This window comes from Hordeum vulgare, chromosome 7H (assembly GCF_904849725.1).
Source record: "Hordeum vulgare subsp. vulgare chromosome 7H, MorexV3_pseudomolecules_assembly, whole genome shotgun sequence".
Lineage (NCBI taxonomy): Eukaryota > Viridiplantae > Streptophyta > Magnoliopsida > Poales > Poaceae > Hordeum > Hordeum vulgare.
The window spans coordinates 505,749,570-505,776,919 of NC_058524.1; the positions used below are offsets into that span (position 1 = coordinate 505,749,570).

General features: G+C 48.5%; 1 protein-coding gene and 1 pseudogene across 1 annotated transcript; one reads left to right on the top strand and one right to left on the bottom strand.

Moving 5' to 3' along the window:
• LOC123409171 lies at nt 1–22,841 on the top strand (annotated as a pseudogene).
• Nucleotides 22,842–23,324: 483 nt separating this feature from the next.
• LOC123408654 (L-ascorbate oxidase-like) lies at nt 23,325–25,654 on the bottom strand. Its single transcript, XM_045101713.1, has 3 exons — nt 25,206–25,654; nt 24,584–25,090; nt 23,325–24,487 (listed from the first exon to the last, which is right to left on the bottom strand). Exons 1-3 carry the CDS (start codon nt 25,620–25,622, stop codon nt 23,474–23,476), a joined length of 1,938 nt encoding a protein of 645 aa, XP_044957648.1. The 5' UTR covers nt 25,623–25,654; the 3' UTR covers nt 23,325–23,473.
• Nucleotides 25,655–27,350: the final 1,696 nt, after the last annotated feature.

Here is a 27,350-nt window from a genome sequence, read left to right on the forward strand (position 1 = left end):
ATGGCCGACGTCCACCCGAATTCTGGCGGCCCGACCGTCGATCAGCCCAGAACGACCAAGAAGAAGAAGAAGGCCAAGGCGCCAAGGAAGCCGCAGGCGGAGTGCACGTCGGAGGATATCGCCAAGTTGGACGCGGAATCAGCGAAGAGGAGGAACCGGAGTGCGGTCGTGAAGGACAACGCCGCCGCGCGCAAGTTCGCTGCCGAGCGCGATGCGATGGAGGCCGCGCGGCGCAAGGCCGAGGTCGAGGAGAAGGAGGCCATCGTCAACAAAGCGCACGCCCTCCTCATGCTTGGCATTTGTCGTCCGCCGGTTTCTCTGCAGCGGCCGTCGGCCCGACGAGCACAGGCTCGTCGGTCGCCCGGTCTCCGCACTGCCAGTCGCCGACGTCGCGAACCACGGCTGTGTCGCCCGGCTTCCCCCTGCCAAGGCACGACACCCACACCCGTTTCTCGGGGTCGCCGGACGTGAGCGTGATCGCGCCTTCCACCCCACGCCCCTCGGTCTGCATCGACCTCAACGTCACACCTGGGTCCAGCAGCGGCGACCGTCCGTCCATCGAGATGCAAAGAAAGCAAGCACGGCCGCCGTTTGCGGGCACCATGCCGCCCCCCCTCCCGCGTCCTGTTCGACGAAATGGCAGCACCAGTGACATCGGTCAACGACACCTACTGCGCCCAGTTCATGGAGGATGTGATCTACAACGGTGGGCATGCCCCTGCCTACGATCCCGACGAGACCCAAAGTCAAGATGGCTGCTACTTCTCAAACAACAGCGCCAGAAATTGGCACGTTGATGGAGACTTGGCTTGCGTTGGTTTTTCCCTTGAAGAGGAAAGGGTGATGCAGCACAGGAGCAGTAAGTATTTCCCTCAGTTTGAGAACCAAGGTATCAATCGAGTAGGAGAATCTCGTCAAGTCCAGAGTACCTACGCAAACACAAAAGAGCTTGCACCCAACGCTATAAAGGGGTTGTCAATCCCTTCAAGATTGATTGCAAAGTGATATCTGAAGGCGGAAAATGCAACGAAGTAAAGGTGTAAGGCTGAAAATATGATGTGAAGTAGACCCGGAGGCCATAGTGTTCACTAGAGGCTTCTCTCAAAATAGCAAATATTACGGTGGGTGAACAAATTACCGTCGAGCAATTGATAGAACCGCGCAAAGTCATGACGATATCTAAGGCAATGATCATACATATAGGCATCACATCCAAGACAAGTAGACCGATACTTTCTTCATCTATTGTTATTACTCCACACATCGACCGCTATCCAGCATGTATCTAGTGTATTGAGTTCATGACGAACAGAGTAACGCCTTAAGCAAGATGACATGATGTCGAGGGATAAACTCAAAACAATGATGAAAACCCCATCTTTTTACCCTTGATGGCAACAACACGATGCGTGCCTCGCTACCCCTTCTGTCACTGGGTGAGGTCACCGCACGGTATGAACCCAAAACCAAACACTTCTTCCATTGCAAGAATCATAGATCAAGTTGGCCAAACAAAACCCACAACTCGAAGAGAATTACAAGGATATGAAATGATGCATATAAGAGATTAGAAGAAACTCAAATAAGATTCATAGATAATCTGATCATAAATCCACAATTCATCGAATCTCGACAAACACACCACAAAAGAAGATTAAATCGGATAGATCTCCATGAAGATCATGGAGAACTTTGTATTGAAGATCCAAGAGAGAGAAGAAGCCATCTAGCTACTAGCTATGGACCCGTAGGTCTATGGTGAACTATTCACGCATCATCGAGAGGTCATGGTGTTGATGAAGAAGCCCTCCGTATCCGAATCCCCCCTCCGGCAGGGCACCAGAACGTGCCCCAGATGGGATCTTGCGGAGGCAGAAGCTTGCGGCGGCGGAGAAGTGTTTTCGTGGCTCTCCTTATTTTTTCTGGGATTTTAGGGAATATATAGGCGAAAGACCTAGGGCAGAGGAGGCCCAGGGAGCCCACAAGCCTGGGAGGCGCGGCCCCCCTGGCCGCGGCTAGGGGGCTTGTGGGGTCCCTGGTGACCCTCTGCCTTGGTTCTCAAGTCTCCCGATCGTCTTTTGTTTCGGAAAAAATATTTTCGAAAGTTTTATTCCGTTTGGACTCCGTTTAAAATCCTTCCGTGAAAAAGGTCAAAAACACGGAAAAACAGGAACTGGCAATTGGCACTGAGTTAATAAGTTAGTCCCAAAAAAGATATAAAAGACATACAAAACATCCAAAGTTTGACAAGATAATAGCATGAAACCATAAAAAATTATAGATACGTTGGAGACGTATCAATGGCCACGCCCAGTTCGTTGCCGATGAAGAGGCCGACGACCGTGGTGACTACGACCATGGTGACTCGTGGCATGGAGACGATGACATCTTTAGCGAAGGTGATGGCGATGAAGATGAATCCAATGACATTGATATTAGTGGTGAGCCATTGTTCATCGACGAGCTCACCCAAAGAGCGGAAGCACAAAAGAAAAAGAAGAGCATTCACACGAGTTCATACACCCAAGATGAGGACAAGCTGATTTGCAACACTTGGATGGAGATTAGCCAAGATCCGAGGACGGGCGCGCAACAAAAGGGCCTAGTTTTTTGTTGGGGAACGTCGCATGGGAAACAAAAATTTTCCTACGCGCACGAAGACCTATCATGGTGATGTCCATCTACGAGAGGGGATGAGTGATCTACGTACCCTTGTAGACCGTACAGCAGAAGCGTTAGTGAACGTGGTTGATGTAGTGGAACATCCTCACGTCCCTCGATCCGCCCCGCGAAAATCCCGCGATCAGTCCCACGATCTAGTACCGAACGGACGGCACCTCCGCGTTCAGCACACGTACAGCTCGACGATGATCTCGGCCTTCTTGATCCAGCAAGAGAGACGGAGAGGTAGAAGAGTTCTCCGGCAGCGTGACGACGCTCCGGAGGTTGGTGATGACCTTGTCTCAGCAGGGCTCCGCCCGAGCTCCGCAGAAACGCGATCTAGAGGAAAAACCGTGGAGGTATGTGGTCGGGCTGCCGTGGAAAAGTCGTCTCAAATCAGCCCTAAAACCTCCGTATATATAGGTGGGAGGGAGGGGACCTTGCCTTGGGGCTCAAGGAGCCCCAAGGGGGTCGGCCGAGTCCAAGGGGGAAGGCTCCCCCCCCCCCCCAAACCGAGTTGGACTTGGTTTGGTGGGTGGGAGTCCTTCCTTCCCTTCCCACCTCCTCTTTTTTTCTCTTTGATTTTCTTTCCTAGGCGCATAGGGCCCTTTTAGGCTGCCCCACCAGCCCACTAAGGGCTGGTGCGCCACCCTCATGGCCTATGGGCTTCCCCGGGGTGGGTTGCCCCCCCGGTGAACTCCCGGAACCCATTCGTCATTCCCGGTACATTCCCGGTAACTCCGAAAACCTTCCGGTAATCAAATGAGGTTATCCTATATATCAATCTTCGTTTCCAGACCATTCCGGAAACCCTCGTGACGTCCGTGATCTCATCCGGGACTCCGAACAACATTCGGTAACCAACCATATAACTCAAATACGCATAAAACAACGTCGAACCTTAAGTGTGCAGACCCTGCGGGTTCGAGAACTATGTAGACATGACCCGAGAGACTCCTCGGTCAATATCCAATAGCGGGACCTGGATGCCCATATTGGATCCTACATATTCTATGAAGATCTTATCGTTTGAACCTCAGTGCCAAGGATTCATATAATCCCGTATGTCATTCCCTTTGTCCTTCGGTATGTTACTTGCCCGAGATTCAATCGTCAGTATCCGTATACCTATTTCAATCTCGTTTACCGGTAAGTCTCTTTACTCGTTCCGTAATACAAGATCCCGCAACTTACACTAAGTTACATTGCTTGCAAGGCTTGTGTGTGATGTTGTATTACCGAGTGGGCCCCGAGATACCTCTCCGTCACACGGAGTGACAAATCCCAGTCTTGATCCATACTAACTCAACTAACACCTTCGGAGATACCTGTAGAGCATCTTTATAGTCACCCAGTTACGTTGCAACGTTTGATAAACACAAAGCATTCCTCCGGTGTCAGTGAGTTATATGATTTCATGGTCATAGGAATAAATACTTGACACGCAGAGAACAGTAGCAACAAAATGACACGATCAACATGCTACGTCTATTAGTTTGGGTCTAGTCCATCACGTGATTCTCATAATGACGTGATCCAGTTATCAAGCAACAACACTTTGTTCATAATTAGAAGACACTGACTATCTTTGATCAACTGTCTAGCCAACTAGAGGCTTGCTAGGGACGGTGTTTTGTCTATGTATCCACACATGTAAATGAGTCTTCATTCTATACAATTATAGCATGGATAATAAACGTTTATTATCTTGATACAGGAATTATAATAATAACTATATTTATTATTGCCTCTAGGCATAATTCCAACAGTCTCCCACTTGCACTAGAGTCAATAATCTAGCCCTCACATCATCATGCGAATTACATTGTAATAAATCTAACACCCATACAGTTCTGGTGTTGATCATGCTTTGGCGGTGGAAGAGGTTTAGTCAGCGGGTCTGCTACATTCAGATCCGTGTGCACTTTGCATATATTTACGTCCTCTCCCTCGACGTAGTCGCGGATGAGGTTGAAGCGTCGTTTGATGTGTCCGGTCTTCTTGTGAAACCGTGGTTCCTTTGCTAAGGCAATGGCACCCGTGTTGTCACAGAACAAGGTTATTGGATTCAGTGCGCTTGGTACCACTCCAAGATCCGTCATGAACTGCTTCATCCAGACACCCTCCTTAGCCGCCTCCGAGGCAGCCATGTATTCCGCTTCACATGTAGAATCTGCTACGACGCTTTGCTTGGAACTGCACCAGCTTACCGCACCCCCATTAAGAATAAATACGTATCCGGTTTGCGACTTAGAGTCGTCCGGATCTGTGTCAAAGCTTGCATCGACGTAACCTTTTACGGCGAGCTCTTCGTCACCTCCATACACGAGAAACATCTCCTTAGTCCTTTTCAGGTACTTCAGGATAGTCTTGACCGCTGTCGAGTGATCCACTCCTGGATTACTCTGGAACCTACCCGCCATACTTATGGCCACGCTAACATCCGGTCTAGTGCACAGCATTGCATACATGATAGAACCTATGGCTGAAGCATAGGGGACGGACCGCATATGCTCTCTATCTTCATCAGTTGCTGGGCACTGAGTCTTACTCAATTTCGTACCTTGTAAAACTGGCAAGAACCCTTTCTTGGACTGTTCCATTTTGAACCTCTTCAAAACTTTATCAAGGTATGTGCTTTGTGAAAGTCCTATCAGGCGTTTTGATCTATCCCTATAGATCTTAATGCCTAGAATGTAAGCAGCTTCTCCTAGGTCCTTCATAGAGAAACTTTTATTCAAGTAATCCTTTATGCTCTCCAAAAACTCCACGTTGTTTCCAATCAGCAATATGTCATCCACATATAATATTAGAAACGCCACAAAGCTCCCACTCACTTTCTTGTAAATACAAGATTCTCCTGTTGGGGAACGTCGCATGGGAAACAAAAATTTTCCTACGCGCACGAAGACCTATCATGGTGATGTCCATCTACGAGAGGGGATGAGTGATCTACGTACCCTTGTAGATCACACAGCAGAAGCGTTAGAGAACGCGGTTGATGTAGTGGAACGTCCTCACGTCCCTCGATCCGCCCCGCGAACAATCCCGCGATCAGTCCCACGATCTAGTACCGAACGGACGGCACCTCCGCGTTCAGCACACGTACAGCTCGACGATGATCTCGGCCTTCTTGATCCAGCAAGAGAGACGGAGAGGTAGAAGAGTTCTCCGGCAGCGTGACGGCGCTCCGGAGGTTGGTGATGATCTTGTCTCAGCAGGGCTTCGCCCGAGCTCCGCAGAAACACGATCTAGAGGAAAAACTATGGAGGTATGTGGTCGGGCAGCCGTGAGAAAGTCGTATCAAATCTGCCCTAAAAGCCCCATATATATAGGAGGAGGGAGGGGGACCTTGCCTTGGGGTCCAAGGGATCCCCAAGGGGTCGGCCGAGCCAGGGGGGAGGACTCTCCCCCCCCAAACCGAGTCCTACTTGGTTTGGTGGGAGGGAGTCCTTCCCCCTTCCCACTTCTTCCTTTTTTTCCTTTCCTTTGATTTTTTATCTCTTGGCGCATAGGGGATTGGTGGGCTGTCCCACCAGCCCACTAAGGGCTGGTCTGACCCCCCCAAATGCCTATGGGCTTCCCCGGAGTGGGTTGCCCCCCTCCGGTGAACTCCCGGAACCCATTCGTCATTCCCGGTACATTCCCGGTAACTCCGAAAACCTTCCGGTAATCAAATGAGGTCATCCTATATATCAATCTTCGTTTCCGGACTATTCCGGAAACCCTCGTGACGTCCGTGATCTCATCCGGGACTTCGAACAACATTCGGTAACCAACCATATAACTCAAATACGCATAAAACAACGTCGAACCTTAAGTGTGCAGACCCTGCGGGTTCGAGAACTATGTAGACATGACCCGAGAGACTCCTCGGTCAATATCCAATAGCGGGACCTGGATGCCCATATTGGATCCTACATATTCTACGAAGATCTTATCGTTTGAACCTCAGTGCCAAGGATTCGTATAATCCCGTATGTCATTCCCTTTGTCCTTCGGTATGTTACTTGCCCGAGATTCGATCGTCAGTATCCGTATACCTATTTCAACCTCGTTTACCGGCAAGTCTCTTTACTCGTTCCGTAATACAAGATCCCGCAACTTACACTAAGTTACATTGCTTGCAAGGCTTGTGTGTGATGTTGTATTACCGAGTGGGCCCCGAGATACCTCTCCGTCACACGGAGTGACAAATCCTAGTCTTGATCCATACTAACTCAACTAACACCTTCGGAGATACCTGTAGAGCATCTTCATAGTCACCCAGTTACGTTGCGACGTTTGATACACACAAAGCATTCCTCCGGTGTCAGTGAGTTATATGATCTCATGGTCATAGGAATAAATACTTGACACGCAGAAAACAGTAGCAACAAAATGACACGATCAACATGCTACGTCTATTAGTTTGGGTCTAGTCCATCACGTGATTCTCCCAATGACGTGATCCAGTCATCAAGCAACAACACCTTGTTCATAATCAGAAGACACCGACTATCATCGATCAACTGGCTAGCCAACTAGAGGCATGCTAGGGACGGTGTTTTGTCTATGTATCCACACATGTAAATGAGTCTTCATTCAATACAATTATAGCATGGATAATAAACTTTTATCTTGATACAGGAATTATAATAATAACTATACATTTATTATTGCCTCTAGGGCATAATTCCAACATCTCCAACCACTTGTATAAACCCAAATGCTTTGATCACCTCATCAAAACGTTTGTTCCAACTCCGAGATGCTTGCACCAGTCCATAAATGGATCCTGGAGCTTGCACACCTTGTTAGCATTCTTACGATCGACAAAACCTTCAGGTTGTATCATATACAACTCTTCCTTAAGGAAACCGTTTAAGGAACGCCGTTTTGACATCCATCTGCCAGATTTCATAATCGAAAAATGCAGCTATTGCTAACGTGATTCTGACGGACTTAAGCATCGCTACGGGTGAGAATGTCTCATCGTAGTCAACTCCTTGAACTTGTGAAAAACCCTTTGCCACAAGTCGAGCTTTATAAACGGTCACATTGCCGTCAGCGTCTGTCTTCCTCTTAAAGATCCATTTGTTCTAAATAGCCTTGCGGCCCTCAGGTAGTACTTCCAAAGTCCACACTTTGTTCTCATACATGGATCCTATCTCGGACTTCATGGCTTCTAGCCATTTGTTGGAATCTGGGCCCACCATTGCTTCTTCATAATTTGCAGGTTCATTGTTGTCTAACAACATGATTGATAAGACGGGATTACCGTACCACTCTGGAGCAGTACGTGGTCTCGTCGACCTGCGTGGTTCGATAGAAACTTGAACCGGAGTTTCATGATCATCATCATTAACTTCCTCCTCAACCGGCGTCGCAATGACAGAGGTTTCCCCTTGCCCTGCGCCACCATCCAGAGGGATGAGAGGTTCGACAACCTCGTCAAGTTCTATCTTCCTCCCACTCAATTCTCTCGAGAGAAACTCCTTCTCGAGAAAAGCTCCGTTTTTAGCAACAAACATTTTGCCCTCGGATTTGAGATAGAAGGTGTACCCAACTGTCTTTTTTGGGTAACCTATGAAGACGCACCTTTCCGCTTTGGGTTCCAGCTTTTCAGGCTGAAACTTTTTGACATAAGCATCACATCCCCAAACTTTAAGAAACGACAACTTTGGCCCTTTGCCATACCATAGTTCGTATGGTGTCGTCTCAACGGATTTTGATGGTGCCCTATTTAAAGTGAATGCAGCTGTTTCTAATGCATAACCCCAAAATGATAACGGCAAATCGGTAAGAGACATCATAGATCGCACCATCTCTAATAAAGTACGATTACGACGTTCGAACACACCATTACGCTGTGGTGTTCCAGGCGGTGTTAACTGTGAAACAATTCCACATTGTCTTAAGTGAGCACCAAACTCGAAACTCAGATATTCACCCCCACGATCAGACCGTAGGAACTTGATCTTCTTGTTACGATGATTTTCCACTTCACTCTGAAATTGCTTGAACTTTTCAAATGTTTCAGACTTGTGCTTCATCAAGTAGACATAACCATATCTACTCAAATTGTCAGTGAAGTTGAGAAAATAACGATATCCGCCACGCGCCTCTACGCTCATCGGACCACACACATCGGTATGTATGATTTCCAACAAGTCACTTGCACACTCCATAGTTCCGGAGAACGGAGTCTTAGTCATTTTGCCCCCGAGGCATGGTTCGCACGTGTCAAGTGAATCAAAGTCAAGTGACTCCAAAAGTCCATCAGCATGGAGTTTCTTCATGCGCTTTACACCAATATGACCTAATCGGCAGTGCCACAAAAATATGGCGCTATCATTGTTAACTCTAACTCTTTTGGTCTCAATGTTATGTATATGCGTATCGCTATCAAGATTCAATATGAACAATCCTCTCACATTAGGTGCATGACCATAAAAGATGTTACTCATAGAAATAGAACAACCATTATTCTCTGACTTAAAAGAGTAACCGTCTCGCAATAAACAAGATCCAGATATAATGTTCATGCTCAACGCAGGCACTAAATAACAATGATTTAAGTTCATCACTAATCCTGATGGTAACTGAAGTGAAACTGTGCCGACGGCGATTGCATCAACCTTGGAACCATTTCCTACGTGCATCGTCATTTCATCTTTCGCCAGCCTTCGTCTATTTCGCAGTTCCTGTTTCGAGTTGCAAATATGAGCAACAGAACCGGTATCGAATACCCAGGCACTACTACGAGAGCCGGTTAAGTACACATCAATAACATGTATATCAAATATACCTGATTTTTCTTTGGCCGCCTTCTTATCTGCCAGATACTTGGGACAATTGCGCTTCCAGTGACCCATACCCTTGCAATAGTAACACTCCGTTTCAGGCTTAGGTCCAGCTTTGGGTTTCTTCGTCGGATTGGCAACAGGCTTGCCGCTCTTCTTCGAATTACCCTTCTTGCCTTTGCCGTTTCTCTTGAAACTAGTGGTCTTATTCACCATCAACACTTGATGTTCTTTACGGAGTTCAGACTCTGCGACTTTCAGCATCGCAAACAACTCGCCGGGTGACTTGTTCATCCCTTGCATGTTGTAGTTCAACACAAAGCCTTTATAGCTTGGCGGCAGTGATTGAAGGATTTTGTCAGTGATAGCCTCTTGCGGGAGTTTAATCCCCAGCTCAGCTAGACGGTTTGAGTACCCAGACATTTTGAGCACATGTTCACTGACAGACGAGTTCTCCTCCATCTTGCAAGCATAGAATTTATCGGAGGTCTCATACCTCTCGATCCGGGCGTTCTTCTGAAAGATAAACTTCAACTCCTGGAACATCTCAAATGCTCCATGACGCTCAAAGCGACGTTGAAGTCCCGGTTCTAAGCCATACAATACTGCACATTGAACTACTGAGTAGTCCTCCTTACGTGCTAACCAAGCGTTCTTAACATCCTGATCAGCCGTAGCGGGTGGTTCATCTCCTAGCGCAGCATTAAGGACATAATCCTTCTTCCCAGCTTATAAGATTAGCTTAAGATTACGAGCCCAGTCTACAAAGTTGCTTCCATCATCTTTCAACTTAGCTTTCTCTAGGAACGTATTAAAATTCAGGGTGACTGTCGCATGAGCCATGATCTACAACACAAATATATTCAAAGTGGACTTAGACTATGTTCAAGATAATTAGAGTTTAAATTAATCAAATTATTTGCTAAACTCCCACTCAAAAAGTACATCTCTCTAGTCATTTGAGTGGTTCATGATCCACTTACACTAGCTCAAGTCCGATCATCACGTGAGTTGAGTATAGTTTCAGTGGTAAGCATCCCTATGCTAATCATATCATCTATATGATTCATGATCGACATTTCGGTCTCATGTGTTCCGAGGCCATGTCTGCACATGCTAGGCTCGTCAAGCTTAACCCGAGTGTTCCGCGTGCGCAACTGTTTTGCACCCGTTGTATGTGAACGTTGAGTCTATCACACCCGATCATCACGTGGTGTCTCGAAACGACGAACTGTAGCAACGGTGCACAGTCGGGGAGAACACAATTTCGTCTTGAAATTTTAGTGAGAGATCACCTCATAATGCTACCGTCGTTCTAAGAAAAATAAGGTGCATAAAAGGATTAACATCACATGCAATTCATAAGTGACATGATATGGCCATCATCACGTGCTTCTTGATCTCCATCACCAAAGCACCGGCACGATCTTCTTGTCACCGGCGCCACACCATGATCTCCATCAACGTGTTGCCATCGGGGTTGTCGTGCTACTCATGCTATTACTACTAAAGCTACATCCTAGAAAAATAGTAAACGCATCTGCAAGCACAAACGTTAGTATAAAGACAACCCTATGGCTCGTGCCGGTTGCCGTACCATCGACGTGCAAGTCGATATTTTCTATTACAAGATGATCATCTCATACATCCAATATATCACATCACATCGTTGGCCATATCACATCACAAGCATACCCTGCAAAAACAAGTTAGACGTCCTCTAATTTTGTTGTTGCATGTTTTACGTGGTGACCATGGGTATCTAGTAGGATCGCATCTTACTTACGCAAACACCACAACGGAGATATATGAGTTGCTATTTAACCTCATCCAAGGACCTCCTCGGTCAAATTCGATTCAACTAAAGTTGGAGAAACCGACACTTGCCAGTCATCTTTGAGCAACGGGGTTACTCGTAGCGATGAAACCAGTCTCTCGTAAGCGTACGAGTAATGTCGGTCCAAGCCGCTTCAATCCAACAATGCCGCGGAATCAAGAAAAGACTATGGAGGGCAGCAAAACGCACATCACCGCCCACAAAAACTTTTGTGTTCTACTCGAGAAGACATCTACGCATGAACCTAGCTCATGATGCCACTGTTGGGGAACGTCGCATGGGAAACAAAATTTTTCCTACGCGCACGAAGACCTATCATGGTGATGTCCATCTACGAGAGGGGATGAGTGATCTACGTACCCTTGTAGACCGTACAGCAGAAGCGTTAGTGAACGCGGTTGATGTAGTGGAACGTCCTCACGTCCCTCGATCCGCCCCGCGAACAATCCCGCGATCAGTCCCATGATTTAGTACCGAACGGACGGCACCTCCGCGTTCAGCACACGTACAGCTCGACGATGATCTCGGCCTTCTTGATCCAGCAAGAGAGACGGAGAGGTAGAAGAGTTCTCCGGCAGCGTGATGGCGCTCCGGAGGTTGGTGATGACCTTGTCTCAGCAGGGCTCCGCCCGAGCTCCGCAGAAACGCGATCTAGAGGAAAAACCGTGGAGGTATGTGGTCGGGCTGCCGTGGAAAAGTCTTCTCAAATCAGCCCTAAAACCTCCGTATATATAGGTGGGAGGGAGAGGACCTTGCCTTGGGGCTCAAGGAGCCCCAAGGGGGTCGGCCGAGTCCAAGGGGGAAGGCTCCCCCCCCAAACCGAGTTGGACTTGGTTTGGTGGGTGGGAGTCCTTCCTTCCCTTCCCACCTCCTCTTTTTTTTTCTCTTTGATTTTCTTTCCTAGGCGCATAGGGCCCTTTTGGGCTGCCCCACCAGCCCACTAAGGGCTGGTGCGCCACCCTCATGGCCTATGGGCTTCCCCGGGGTGGGTTGCCCCCCCGGTGAACTCCCGGAACCCATTCGTCATTCCCGGTACATTCCCGGTAACTCCGAAAACCTTCCGGTAATCAAATGAGGTCATCCTATATATCAATCTTCGTTTCCGGACCATTCCGGAAACCCTCGTGACGTCCGTGATCTCATCCGGGACTCCGAACAACATTCGGTAACCAACCATATAACTCAAATACGCATAAAACTGTTGGAAATATGCCCTAGAGGCAATAATAAATTAGTTATTATTATATTTCTTTGTTCATGATAATCGTTTATTATCCATGCTATAATTGTATTGATTGGAAACACAATACTTGTGTGGATACATAGACAAAACACTGTCCCTAGTAAGCCTCTAGTTGACTAGCTCGTTGATCAAAGATGGCCAAGGTTTCCTGGCCATAGGCAAGTGTTGTTACTTGATAACGGGATCACATCATTAGGAGAATCATGTGATGGACTAGACCCAAACTAATAGACGTAGCATGTTGATCGTGTCATTTTGTTGCTACTGTTTTCTGCGTGTCAAGTATTTGTTCCTATGACCATGAGATCATATAACTCACTGACACCGGAGGAATGCTTTGTGTGTATCAAACGTCGCAACGTAACTGGGTGACTATAAAGATGCTCTACAGGTATCTCCGAAGGTGTTAGTTGAGTTAGTATGGATCGAGACTGGGATTTGTCACTCCGTGTGACGGAGAGGTATCTCGGGGCCCACTCGGTAATACAACATCACACACAAGCCTTGCAAGCAATGTGACTTAGTGTAAGTTGCGGGATCTTGTATTACGGAACGAGTAAAGAGACTTGCCGGTAAACGAGATTGAAATAGGTATGCGGATACTGACGATCGAATCTCGGGCAAGTAACATACCGAAGGACAAAGGGAATGACATACGGGATTATACGAATCCTTGGCACTGAGGTTCAAACGATAAGATCTTCGTAGAATATGTAGGATCCAATATGGGCATCCAGGTCCCGCTATTGGATATTGACCGAGGAGTCTCTCGGGTCATGTCTACATAGTTCTCGAACCCGCAGGGTCTGCACACTTAAGGTTCGACGTTGTTTTATGCGTATTTGAGTTATATGGTTGGTTACCGAATGTTGTTCGGAGTCCCGGATGAGATCACGGACGTCACGAGGGTTTCCGGAATGGTCCGGAAACGAAGATTGATATATAGGATGAGCTCATTTGGTTACCGGAAGGTTTTCGTGCATTACCGGAAAAGTTTCGGGCTCATCGGTAGTGTACCGGGAGTGCCGGGAGGGGTGCCGGGGACCATCGGGAGGGGTGTCACGCCCCAAGGGGTCTCATGGGCTATGGGAAGAGATAAACCAGCCCCTAGTGGGCTGGAATAAGTTCCCACTAAGGCCCATAAGGTTTGAGAAGAAAAAAACACAAGGTGGAAAGAGTTTCCAAGTGGGAAGGTGGAATCCTACTCCAACTAGGATTGGAGTAGGACTCCTCCACCTCCAATTTCGGCCAAACCTTTAGGTTTTGAGGCTGCCTCCTCCCCTCCCTCCCACCTATATATACGGAGGTTTTAGGGCTGATTTGAGACGACTTTCTCACGGCTGCCCGACCACATACCTCCATAGTTTTTCCTCTAGATCGCGTTTCTGCGGAGCTCGGGCGGAGCCCTGCTGAGACGAGATCATCACCAACCTCCGGAGCGTCGTCACGCTGCCGGAGAACTCTTCTACCTCTCCGTCTCTCTTGCTGGATCAAGAAGGCCGAGATCATCGTCGAGCTGTACGTGTGCTGAACGCGGAGGTGCCGTCCGTTCGGTACTAGATCGTGGGACTGATCGCGGGATTGTTCGCGGGGCGGATCGAGGGACGTGAGGACGTTCCACTACATCAACCGCGTTCTCTAACGCTTCTGCTGTACGATCTACAAGGGTACGTAGATCACTCATCCCTTCTCGTAGATGGACATCACCATGATAGGTCTTCGTGCGCGTAGGAAAATTTTTGTTTCCCATGCGACGTTCCCCAACAGTGGCATCATGAGCTAGGTTCATGCGTAGATGTCTTCTCGAGTAGAACACAAAAGGTTTTGTGGGCGGTGATGTGCGTTTTGCTGCCCTCCTTAGTCTTTTCTTGATTCCGCGGTATTGTTGGATTGAAGCGGCTTGGACCGACATTACTCGTACGCTTACGAGAGACTGGTTTCATCGTTACGAGTAACCCCCTTTGCTCAAAGATGACTGGCAAGTGTCGGTTTCTCCAACTTTAGTTGAATCGGATTTGACCGAGGAGGTCCTTGGATGAGGTTAAATAGCAACTCATATATCTCCGTTGTGGTGTTTGCGTAAGTAAGATGCGATCCTACTAGATACCCTTGGTCACCACGTAAAACATGCAACAACAAAATTAGAGGACGTCTAACTTGTTTTTGCAGGGTATGATTGTGATGTGATATGGCCAACGATGTGATGTGATATATTGGATGTATGAGATGATCATGTTGTAATAGAAATATCGACTTGCACGTCGATGGTACGGCAACCGGCAGGAGCCATAGGGTTGTCTTTATACTAACATATGTGCTTGCAGATGCGTTTACTATTTTGCTAGGCTGTAGCTTTAGTAGTGATAGCATAAGTAGCACGACAACCACGATGGCAACACGTTGATGGATGATCATGGTGTGGCGCCGGTGACAAGAAGATCGTGCCGGTGCTTTGGCGATGGAGATCAAGAAGCACGTGATGATGGCCATATCATGTCACTTATGAATTGCATGTGATGTTAACCCTTTTATGCACCTTATTTTGCTTAGTACGACGGTAGCATTATGAGGTGATCTCTCACTAAAATTTCAAGACGAAATTGTGTTCTCCCCGACTGTGCACCGTTGCGACAGTTCTTCGTTTCGAGACACCACGTGATGATCGGGTGTGATAGACTCAACGTTCACATACAACGGGTGCAAAACAGTTGCGCACGTGGAACACTCGGGTTAAGCTTGACGAGCCTAGCATGTGCAGACATGGCCTCGGAACACATGAGACCGAAAGGTCGAGCATGAATCGTATAGTTGATATGATTAGCATAGAGATGCTTACCACTGAAACTATTCTCGACTCTCGTGATGATCGGACTTGAGATAGCGGATTTGGATCATGTACCACTCAAATGACTAGAGAGATGTACTTTTTGAGTGGGAGTTCTTAAGTAATATGATTAATTGAACTAATTGTCATGAACATAGTCTAATGGTCTTTGCGAATTACGATGTAGCTTGCGCTATAGCTCTACTGTTTTTATATGTTCCTAGAGTAAATTTAGTTGAAAGTTCATAGTAGCAAACTTTGCAGACTGAGTCTGTAAAACCGAGGATTGTCCTCATTGCTGCGCAGAAGGCTTATGTCCTTAATGCACCACTCGGTGTGCTGCACCTCGAGCGTCGTCTGTGGATGCAGTGAACATCCGACATACACGTTTCTGATGACTACACGATAGTTCAGTGCAAAGTACTTAATGGCTTAGAAGCAAGGCACCGAAAACGTTTTAAAACGTCACGGAACATAAGTGATGTTCTAAAGAGATGAAATTGTGATTTCATGCATGTGCCCTTGTTAAAGAGGTACGAGACCTCCAACAAGATTCTTTGACCACAAAGTAAAGGAGAAAAGCTCAATCGTTGAGCGTATGCTCAGATTGTCTGAGTGCGACAATCACTTGAATCAAGTGGGAGCTAATCTTCCAAATGAGATAGTGATGGTTCTCCAAAAGTCACTACCACCAAGCTTTGAGAGCTTCGTGATGAACTATGACATATCAAGGATAGATACAATGATCCTTGAGCGATTCGCGACGTTTGACACTGCGAAAGTAGAAATCAAGAAGGAGCATCAATAATTGATGGTTTGAAAAACCACTAAGTTTCAAGAAAGGCGAGGGCTAGAAGGGATACTTCGTGAAACGGCAAAACAGTTGCTGCGCTAATGAAGAGACCCAAGATTAAACCCAAACCCGAGACTAAGTGCTTCTGTAATAAGGGGAACAGTCACTGAGGCGGAGCAACTCTAGATACTTGGTAGATAAGAAGGCTGGCAAAAGTCGAGAGAAGTATATTTGATATACATAATGTTGATGTGTACTTTACTAGTACTCCTAGTAGCATGAGGGTATTGGATACCGGTTCGGTTGCTAAGTGATTAGTAACGCGAAATGAAAGCTACGACATAAACGGAGACTAGCTAAAGGCGAGGTGACGATACGTGTTGGAAGTGTTTCCAAGGTTGATATGATCAAACGTCGCACGCTCCCTCTACCATCGGGATTGGTGTTGAACCTAAATAATTGTTATTTGGTGCTTGCGTTAGGCATGAACATGATTGGATCGTGTTTATTGCAATACGATTATTCATTCAAAGAGAATAATGGTTACTCTATTTGCTTGAATAATCACCTTCAATGGTTTATTGAATCTCGATTGTAGTGTTACACATTGGTGCCAAAAGATACGAGTTAAATGATGATAGTACCACTTACTTGTGGCACTGCCGCTTGAGTCATGTTAGTATAAATTGCATGAAGAGGCTCCATGCTGATGGATCTTTACTCACCTGATTTCGAATCACTAGTGACATGCAAATCATACCACATGAGCAAGGCCTTGTTTTCGTTGAGATGAAACAAGATAGTAACTTGTTGGAAAGTGATACATTTTGATGTATGCAGTCCAGTGAGTGCTGAGGCACGTAGTGGATATCATTATGTTCTTACTTCACTGACGACTTGAGTAGATACAGAAGTATTTACTTAATGAATCACAAGTCTGAAATATTGAAAAGTTCAATTCTGTTTCAGAGTGAAGTTCGTCGTAACAAGAAGATGAACTGTCTACGATGTGATCATAGAAATGAATATCTGAGTTACGAGTTTTTGGTACACAGTTAAGACAATGTGGAAATTGTTTCACAGTTCATGCCACCTGGAACATCATAGTGTGATGATGTGTCTGAACATCATAGCCACGCACTATTTAGTATGGTGCATACTGTGATGTCTCTTATCGAATTACCACTATCGTTTATGGGTTATGCATTAGAGACAACCGCACTCACTTTAAATAGGGCACCGCGTATTTCCGTTGAGATGACACAGTATAGACTGAGGTTTAGAGAAATCTAAACTGTCGTTTCTTGAAAGTTTGGGGTTTCGACACTTATGTGAAAAAGTTTTAGTCTGATAAGCTCGAACCCAAAGCGGATAAATGCATCTTCATAGGATATCCAAAACAGTTGGGTACATCTCCTATCTCAGATCCGAAAGCAAAGTGTTTGTTTCTAGAAACGGATCCTTTCTCGAGGAAAGGTTTCTCTCGAAAGAATTGAGTGGGAGGGTAGTAGAACTTGATGAGGTTATTGAACCATCACTTCAACCAGTGTGTAGCAGGGCGTAGGAAGTTGTTCCTGTGGCGCCTACACCAATTGAAGTGGAAGCTAACGATGGTGATCATTGAGCTTCGAATCAAGTTACTACAAACCTCGTAGGTCGACAAGGTCGCATACTGCTGCAGAGTAGTACGGTAACCCTGTCTTGGAGGTCATATTGTTGAGCAACAGTGAACCTACGAGTTATGGAGAAAGCGATGGTGGGCCCAGATTCCGACAAATGGCTGGAAGCCATGAAATCCGAGAGAGGATCCATGTGTGAAAACAAAGTGAAGACTTTGGTAGAACTACTTGATGGTCATAGGACTATTGAGTAAAAATGGATCTTTAAAGGAAGACAGACGATGATGGTGATAAGTCACTATTGAGAAAAGCTCGACTTGTCGCAAAGATGTTTTCGACAAGATCAAACAGTTGACTATGATGAGACTTTCTCACTCGTAGCGATGCTAAAGGTCTGTTAGAATTATGTTAGTTGTTGATGCATTATTTATGAAATATTGCACGTAGGATATCAAAACATTGTTTTCTCGACGGTTTCCTTGAGCAAACATTGTATGTGATACAACCAGAAGGTTTTGTCGATCCTAAAGATACTAGCAAGTATGCAAGCTCCAGCGATCCTTCAATGGACTGGTGCAAGCATCTCGGAGTTGGAATGTATATACTTTGATGAGATGATCAAAGATTTTGGGTTTGTACAAGGTTTATGAGAAACTTGTATTTCTAAAGAAGTGAGTGGGAGCACTATAGAATTTCTAATAAGTATATGTGGTTGACATATTGTGGATCAGAAGTAATGTAGAATTTCTGTAAAGCATACAAGGTTGTTTGAAAGGAGTTTTTCAAAGGAAATACCTAGATTGCGCTACTTGAACGTTGAGCATCAAAGATCTATGGAGATAGATTGAAAGCGCTTAATAGAAGTTTCAACAAGATGCATGCCTTGACAAGTTTTTGAAGGAGTTCAAAATAGATCAACAAAGAAGGAGTTCTTGGTTGCGTTGTAAGGTGTGAATTTGAGTAAGACTCAAAACCCGACCACGGCAGAATAAAGAGAATAGACGAAGGTCGTCTTCTATGCCTTAGCCGTAGAATCTAAAGTATGCCATGCTGTGTACCGCACCTGAAGTGTGCCTTGGCTCAAAGTATGTTGAGAGGTACAAAGAGTGATCCATGATTGAATCACTAGCAGCGGTCGAAATTCATCCTCAGTAACTAATGGACTAAGGAATTTTTCTCGATTATGGAGGTGGTTAAAGAGTTTGTCGTAAAGGGTTACGTCAATGCAAGCTTTGACACTAATCCGGATAACTATGAGTAGTGAAACGGATTCGTATAGTAGAGTAGATATTTGGAGCATTTCTGAATAGCACGTAGTAGCAACATCTATAAGATGACATAAAGATTTGTAAAGAACGCACGGATCTGAAAGTTTCAGAACTGTTGACTAAAACCTCTCTGATGAGCAAGACGTGATCAGACCCCATAACTATATGGGTGTTGGATTCGTTGGAGTCACATGGTGATGTGAACTAGATTATTGACTCTAGTGCAAGTGGGAGACTGTTGGAAATATGCCCTAGAGGCAATAATAAATTAGTTATTATTATATTTCTTTGTTCATGATAATCGTTTATTATCCATGCTATAATTGTATTGATTGGAAACACAATACTTGTGTGGATACATAGACAAAACACTGTCCCTAGTAAGCCTCTAGTTGACTAGCTCGTTGATCAAAGATGGCCAAGGTTTCCTGGCCATAGGCAAGTGTTGTTACTTGATAACGGGATCACATCATTAGGAGAATCATGTGATGGACTAGACCCAAACTAATAGACGTAGCATGTTGATCGTGTCATTTTGTTGCTACTGTTTTCTGCGTGTCAAGTATTTGTTCCTATGACCATGAGATCATATAACTCACTGACACCGGAGGAATGCTTTGTGTGTATCAAACGTCGCAACGTAACTGGGTGACTATAAAGATGCTCTACAGGTATCTCCGAAGGTGTTAGTTGAGTTAGTATGGATCGAGACTGGGATTTGTCACTCCGTGTGACGGAGAGGTATCTCGGGGCCCACTCGGTAATACAACATCACACACAAGCCTTGCAAGCAATGTGACTTAGTGTAAGTTGCGGGATCTTGTATTACGGAACGAGTAAAGAGACTTGCCGGTAAACGAGATTGAAATAGGTATGCGGATACTGACGATCGAATCTCGGGCAAGTAACATACCGAAGGACAAAGGGAATGACATACGGGATTATACGAATCCTTGGCACTGAGGTTCAAACGATAAGATCTTCGTAGAATATGTAGGATCCAATATGGGCATCCAGGTCCCGCTATTGGATATTGACCGAGAAGTCTCTCGGGTCATGTCTACATAGTTCTCGAACCCGCAGGGTCTGCACACTTAAGGTTCGACGTTGTTTTATGCGTATTTGAGTTATATGGTTGGTTACCGAATGTTGTTCGGAGTCCCGGATGAGATCACGGACGTCACGAGGGTTTCCGGAATGGTCCGGAAACGAAGATTGATATATAGGATGAGCTCATTTGGTTACCGGAAGGTTTTCGTGCATTACCGGAAAAGTTTCGGGCTCATCGGTAGTGTACCGGGAGTGCCGGGAGGGGTGCCGGGGACCATCGGGATGGGTGTCACGCCCCAAGGGGTCTCATGGGCTATGGGAAGAGATAAACCAGCCCCTAGTGGGCTGGAATAAGTTCCCACTAAGGCCCATAAGGTTTGAGAAGAAAAAAACACAAGGTGGAAAGAGTTTCCAAGTGGGAAGGTGGAATCCTACTCCAACTAGGATTGGAGTAGGACTCCTCCACCTCCAATTTCGGCCAAACCTTTAGGTTTTGAGGCTGCCTCCTCCCCTCCCTCCCACCTATATATACGGAGGTTTTAGGGCTGATTTGAGACGACTTTCTCACGGCTGCCCGACCACATACCTCCATAGTTTTTCATCTAGATCGCGTTTCTGCGGAGCTCGGGCGGAGCCCTGCTGAGACGAGATCATCACCAACCTCCGGAGCGCCGTCACGCTGCCGGAGAACTCTTCTACCTCTCCGTCTCTCTTGCTGGATCAAGAAGGCCGAGATCATCGTCGAGCTGTACGTGTGCTGTACGCGGAGGTGCCGTCCGTTCGGTACTAGATCGTGGGACTGATCGCGGGATTGTTCGCGGGGCGGATCGAGGGACGTGAGGACGTTCCACTACATCAACCGCGTTCTCTAACGCTTCTGCTGTACGATCTACAAGGGTACGTAGATCACTCATCCCCTCTCGTAGATGGACATCACCATGATAGGTCTTCGTGCGCGTAGGAAAATTTTTGTTTCCCATGCGACGTTCCCCAACAAAAACAACGTCGAACCTTAAGTGTGCAGACCCTGCGGGTTCGAGAACTATGTAGACATGACCCGAGAGACTCCTCGGTCAATATCCAATAGCGGGACCTGGATGCCCATATTGGATCCTACATATTCTACGAAGATCTTATCGTTTGAACCTCAGTGCCAAGGATTCATATAATCCCGCATGTCATTCCCTTTGTCCTTCGGTATGTTACTTGCCCGAGATTCGATCGTCAGTATCCGTATACCTATTTCAATCTCGTTTACCGGCAAGTCTCTTTACTCGTTCCGTAATACAAGATCCTGCAACTTACACTAAGTTACATTGCTTGCAAGGCTTGTGTGTGATGTTGTATTACCGAGTGGGCCCCGAGATACCTCTCCGTCACACGGAGTGACAAATCCCAGTCTTGATCCATACTAACTCAACTAACACCTTCGGAGATACCTGTAGAGCATCTTTATAGTCACCCAGTTACGTTGCGACGTTTGATACACACAAAGCATTCCTCCGGTGTCAGTGAGTTATATGATTTCATGGTCATAGGAATAAATACTTGACACGCAGAAAACAGTAGCAACAAAATGACACGATCAACATGCTACGTCTATTAGTTTGGGTCTAGTCCATCACGTGATTCTCCTAATGACGTGATCCAGTTATCAAGCAACAACACTTTGTTCATAATCAGAAGACACTGACTATCTTTGATCAACTGGCTAGCCAACTAGAGGCTTGCTAGGGACGGTGTTTTGTCTATGTATCCACACATGTAAATGAGTCTTCATTCAATACAATTATAGCATGGATAATAAACGATTATCTTGGTACATGAATTATAATAATAACTATATTTATTATTGCCTCTAGGGCATAATTCCAACATTTTTTGGACGAGAGTCCACAAAACTTTCCATGAAAGAAATATGTTTGAGCCCTATCAAATCACAAGCGACCGTGGCATCACCTCGATTCAAAAGAGGTGGTTGTTCATCCAACAAGAGTGTAACAAGTATTGCGCCGCATTGGAGAGCATTGAAGCACGACCCGTGAGTGGTCTCGGCATTGGGGACATGGTATATTCTCCTCATCCTAGTCCTTTCCTTGCTTCGGCCTTGTATATGTTTGCATATCCAAATCTTGTTGATCATGTGGTGTAGGCATTTCAATCTATGAAAGCATTGAAGGCCCGACACAATGACAAGCCATTCACGCTTACGCATTGTTGGACGATCATCAACGACTGCCCTAAGTTCAAGGATCAATATCGTGAACTTCAAAGGAAGAGAGGCAAGAAGACGGCCAAGTTCGCCGGAGGTGGGGATGGCGAGGCGTTGAAGAGGCCGAGGGGCAAGGCCAACTCCAAGGTGGACGACATACGTGATGCCGCATCCATGGCCTTGCATGAGACTTTGCATGGCATGATGTCTCAAAAGGACATGAGGGACGAGAAGAAGCGACAAAGCTAGGACGAGCAAATGAAGCAGTACCTGGAGCTTCAAAGGAAGAAGCTAGAGATGGAGGAGGCGGCCAAGAAGAGGAAGATCGACGTGGAGGAGGCGGCCTGGCAAAGGCAGCTCGACGTCGAGGCCGCCAATGTCGAGGCCACGAAGAGGGAGCTCGACATCGAGGCCACCAATGTAGCAACCAAAGCCAAGGAGGTGGCCCTTGCGATCATGAGCGTGGACTTGACCAAGATGAACGAGAAGACGAGGAGCTGGTTCGAGGCCAGGCAGAAGGAGATGTTCGACGCCGACGGCCTGAACTAGGTCGTCCGATCAGACGTAGCCGTTCTTTTTTGGAGGCTGGCATGGGTGCCGCCTGCTAGGCCGCTGGCTGTGTGCCGGCGAGAAACAGATTCATTTTGGAGGCTGGCTGTGTTGCCGGCGAACAAAACTATTCATTTTGGAGGCTGGCTGTGTTGCCGGCGAGGACGTGTAGCCCGCTGGCTGTGTTGCCGGCGTGAACTAGGACCGGTGGCGTGAACTAGGCCGCTGGTATTTGAAGCGTTGTTCTTTTGAAGACGGACAAGATAGGTCAAACGGATGCGGTCGCGCGCTGGGCGCGCGGCAAGCGCATCCCAGGACAGGGCCGGACACGACCCATCTCCCCACCCAAACGGACAGAATCCGGGCAAAGCGACGTCCGTTTGGTGTCGCGCGGTGGAGTTGACCAGATTCCTTCCAATCAATGAAAATCTCAAAACAATTGTCTTTTGATTATAAGCCGACGTTAATCAGAAAGCAAACTTGTTTCTTTGTCAAGAAAACTTTATTCAACGGGCATGTAGTGAAAAACATTTCACGTTTGACAACTACTCATATCTCAAGTTCTGACTGAAGGCACAAATGACCAGCTGGGACAGGCATGCGAGGAGCTTATCCATGAGTCGATCAGACTGTCACGGTGCCGGTGCCGGTGCCGGAGCCGGTGAGCGCGGCTTAGAGGGAGTCAGGACTGCGGCCGATGTCTTGATCACCCCACACATCATGGCCTCCCTGGGCACGTCAAGCTCCCGCATCTTGTCTACCCCTTCGACGAAGACGGCGCCCATCCCCATGTGGAGGTGCGGCTCGATGTGGCAGTGGAACGCCCACGCTCCGACGTTGTCGGCGACGAACCGGATCGCCGTCCACCCGTGCGGGAACACGACCACCGTGTTCCTCAGCGGCGGGTCCTCCGTGTTGAGGCGCTCGCTGCGGTACCGCCCCTCGCCGTACCCCAGCACCCAGAAGTCGTGGCCGTGCAGGTGCCACGGGTGCGTCTCGCTTTCGTTGTGCCTGAGCATGTCCGCGTTCTGGAGCACCACGTCCACGACGGCGCCGTGCGGCAGCTCGTACACCCGGTCGCTGAGCCTAGTCTTGTAGCTGTTGTTCGCCGGCGGCAGGTCGATGTCGTAGCCGTCGGGGAACCCGTCGGGCGCCTCGCCGGAGGCGTCGAAGGCGCTGCCCTGCACGCCGTAGAAGTAGGCGCCGAGGTACGGGGTGGCCGGGAGCGTCAGGGACACGTTGTTGACGGCCCACTTGACGTGCCCGTCCACCAGGGTCTGCGTGTTGAGCATCACGATCGTCCGGTTCACCTGCTCCGTCGGCGGCGGCCGCGGCGCCTCGGCGGCGTTCCTCCTGGCCTTGATCCTGTGCGTGAAGCCCTTGCTGCGCTGCAGGTCGTCCCACGCCGGAGTCTCCGGGGGCGGGCTGCCTGGCCACGGGTGTCTGCTGTTGGTGTACCGTAGGACGGCGGTCGCCGGCAGCGTCTTGGGGCACCGTCCTCTCACCCCGACGGAGACCCAGAAGGACCCCGGCGTGTGGTTGGTCGTGAGGAGCACGGAGTAGCTCTCGCCGGAGTAGATGTCGATGTCGGTGACGGTGAACGGCTCCACCGGGTTGCCGTCGGCCTCCACCACCGTCAGCTCGTGCTACAATATTACCACCACCGTGTCAACTGACGTTACTACTACTGTACTACCTACTGAAGAGTGGAGGAGGAAAATGTGTCTTTTGTTCTTTCTTACCCCTTGGACCTGCACGTTGAGAGCGGAGAGCGAGGTGGTGCTGGCGATCCTGAGCCGGTACGTCCTGCCAGGCTCCACGTCGAACACCACGGGGGCGCACTGGCTCTCCGGGCAGTAGGGCCCGCACTCGCTCCGCCGGAGGCACCTCTCCTCGTCCCTGCACAGCTGGGCCTCCTTGCCCCTCACGCAGGTCCTGGCGCGCCTGTCGATGCCCCGGTGGTACCCGGTGACCGCGCCCAGCATGCAGTCGTGCTGCCCTCGCCCGTTGATCAGGATCGTCTGCGGCTCGCCGACCCACTCGAAGTGCTTGTCCTTGCGCTCCAGCCCGGCCGCCTGCGCGTACACGCTCTCGTGGTACCAGTCGCTGAGCAGCATGCGGAGCTCGCCGCCGTCGTAGTCGCTCCGGTACGGCTCGCCCTGCTCCGCCGTGGCGTCCACCACGAGCCACCCGTACAGCCCCGCCGCCCGCTGCATCCCGAAGTGCCCGTGGTAGAAGTAGGTCCCCGGCTGCGTCCACAAGCAAACAGATTTGGTTCGGTTCCTTGGATCTTGCTCACGTTCCCAGCCATGCATGCCAGGCGTGGGCTTTTGTTGGGTTGCGACGGGACGTTGCGTTGCGTACCTTGTCGGCGACGAACTCGTAGGTGAACGACTCCCCCGGGCTGACGGCGCACTGGGAGATGGACGCCGTCCCGTCCGCCCACGGCGTGCCCACCTGCCGCATCCCGTGCCAGTGGATGACCAGACCCTCCGTGTGCAGCTTGTTGTTGACGGTGATGCTGACGGTCTCGCCGGCGCGGGCGGTGATGTTGGGGCCGGGGAACTTGCCGTTGATGCCGATCATCACCCGCTGCTGGCAGTCCGGCGCCCACAGGATGTACTCCACGTCCCACGTCATGTTCAGCGTCGTCGGGGTCGGAGCTGGGGCTGGGGCGGAGGCTGCGGTGGTCGCCGGAGCACGGAAGGCCAGGAGAAAGGTGCAACAGAGCAGCAGATGCACCACCAGTGGTGACTCACTGCGAGTGTGAGGCCTGGCCATCGTGGATTTTCCGCCTTTGGGAGGGTGTTGTTGCCGTGGAGGTTTTGCTCTGGGTTGCTGAGCTTTTTATAGGCGGGAGAACGATCGACTTTTTTTTTTTTTTGGAGATGGAACACCTTGCATTCCATTAACATGTGGTCGTGGCAATATCGCCAGCCACTGCACGTGTTACATCAGCGGGAAAATTCGTGATCCATAGTGATCATTATAAATTTCCCTCGCTCCGAGCCGGCACATGCGCCGGAGTATTACAACTACGGGTTGAGAATTCTACTCGGTACTCGATGAAACCCAAACGGAGACGGTATTTTGTTTGTCTAAACAAGGTTCCAAGGGCCGCTTTGGTACTCGACTTTTGTTTTTTGACGTGGGAGAAATGGTGGAGTTGAGGAGTGTTGGAAACGATTGTTTGGTAATGCTTCACGATGTATTGACCGATGCATAGCACACGTATATATAGAGTATAAAGTGAGCCTCAACCTCAACTATACAAAGGCTAGGAGGTGGGTCGGGCCATACAATATACATGCATAAAATATATATTCAACACCCCCCGCAGTCGAAGCGTCAACGGAGACGCAAAGACTGAACCTAAACTCCTCAAAGACAGAAGTAGGCAGTCCTTTTGTCATTGACATCGGCGAACTGTTGCGTTGTCGGAACATGGAGAACACGGATGCGCCCAAGAGCCACCTGCTCGCGAACAAAGTGTATGTTGAGCTCAGTATGCTTTATTCGACGATGGTGAACCGGGTTGGCGGAGAGGTACACAACAACGATGTTGCCGCAGTAGACCAGCGTCGCCTTGTGAACATCACAAAGCAACTTCTGAATCAGCTGACGAAGCCAAGAGCATTCAGCAACGGCGTTAGCCACTGCCCGATACTCTGCCTCGGCACTCGAGCGGGAGACGGTGGGCTGTCGCTTGAAAGACCAAGAGATCAGAGACGGCCCAAGGTAGACACAGTACCCCGAAGTGGAGCGCCGTGTGTCCAGGCATCCATCCCAGTCCGCATCAGAGTAGGCGACGAGGTCGGTGGATGTGGAGGCTGTCAGCGTCAATCCCATGGACCGGGTGCCGCGTATGTAACGAAGATACGCTTCACCAGGGTCCAGTGAGAATCACGCGGAGCATGCATGTGAAGACAAACATGGTGAACAACATAGTGCAAGTCAGGGCGCGTCAGAGTCAGGTACTGCAAGGCACCTACAATGGAGCGATAGAAGGCCGCATCGGATGCGAGAGAACCCTCCATAGAGGAAACCTTGGCCTTGGTGTCGACGGGCGTGGGAGTAGTCTTGCAGTTAAGCATGCCTCCTCGATCGAGAAGCTCATGGGCGTAACGCTGCTGGTGCAGGAAAAACCCATCGGACCGTCAAGCCACCTCAATGCCAAGGAAGTATTGGAGGTGCCCCAAGTCCTTCAGGGCAAACTCAGCGTGAAGCCGAGTAGTGAGCCGCTGGAGGAGCGCGACAGTGGATGCCATCAGGATGATGTCGTCGACGTACAGGAGCAAGTAGGCCGTGTCAACCCCGTGATGATACACGAAGAGGGACGCATCGGAGCGAGTCGATGTAAATCCGAGCGTCTGCAGGAATGCAGCGATGCGTTGGTACCAGGCCCGAGACGCCTGCTTCAACCCGTAGAGGGAACAGGATAGCAGGCACACATGGTCTGGATGCGTGGCGTCGACGAAGCCGGTGGGCTGCTCACAGAACACCTGCTCA

Excerpts from the sequence above, each read along its gene's own strand:
- LOC123408654 (XM_045101713.1), bottom strand. The coding sequence starts at position 25,622 with ATGGCCAGGCCTCACACTCGCAGTGAGTCACCACTGGTGGTGCATCTG. Across the intron at positions 25,091-25,205 it reads ACGAGTTCGTCGCCGACAAG|CCGGGGACCTACTTCTACCA; the intron begins GTACGCAACGCA and ends TTGTGGACGCAG. Across the intron at positions 24,488-24,583 it reads TCAACGTGCAGGTCCAAGGG|CACGAGCTGACGGTGGTGGA; the intron begins GTAAGAAAGAAC and ends GTAATATTGTAG.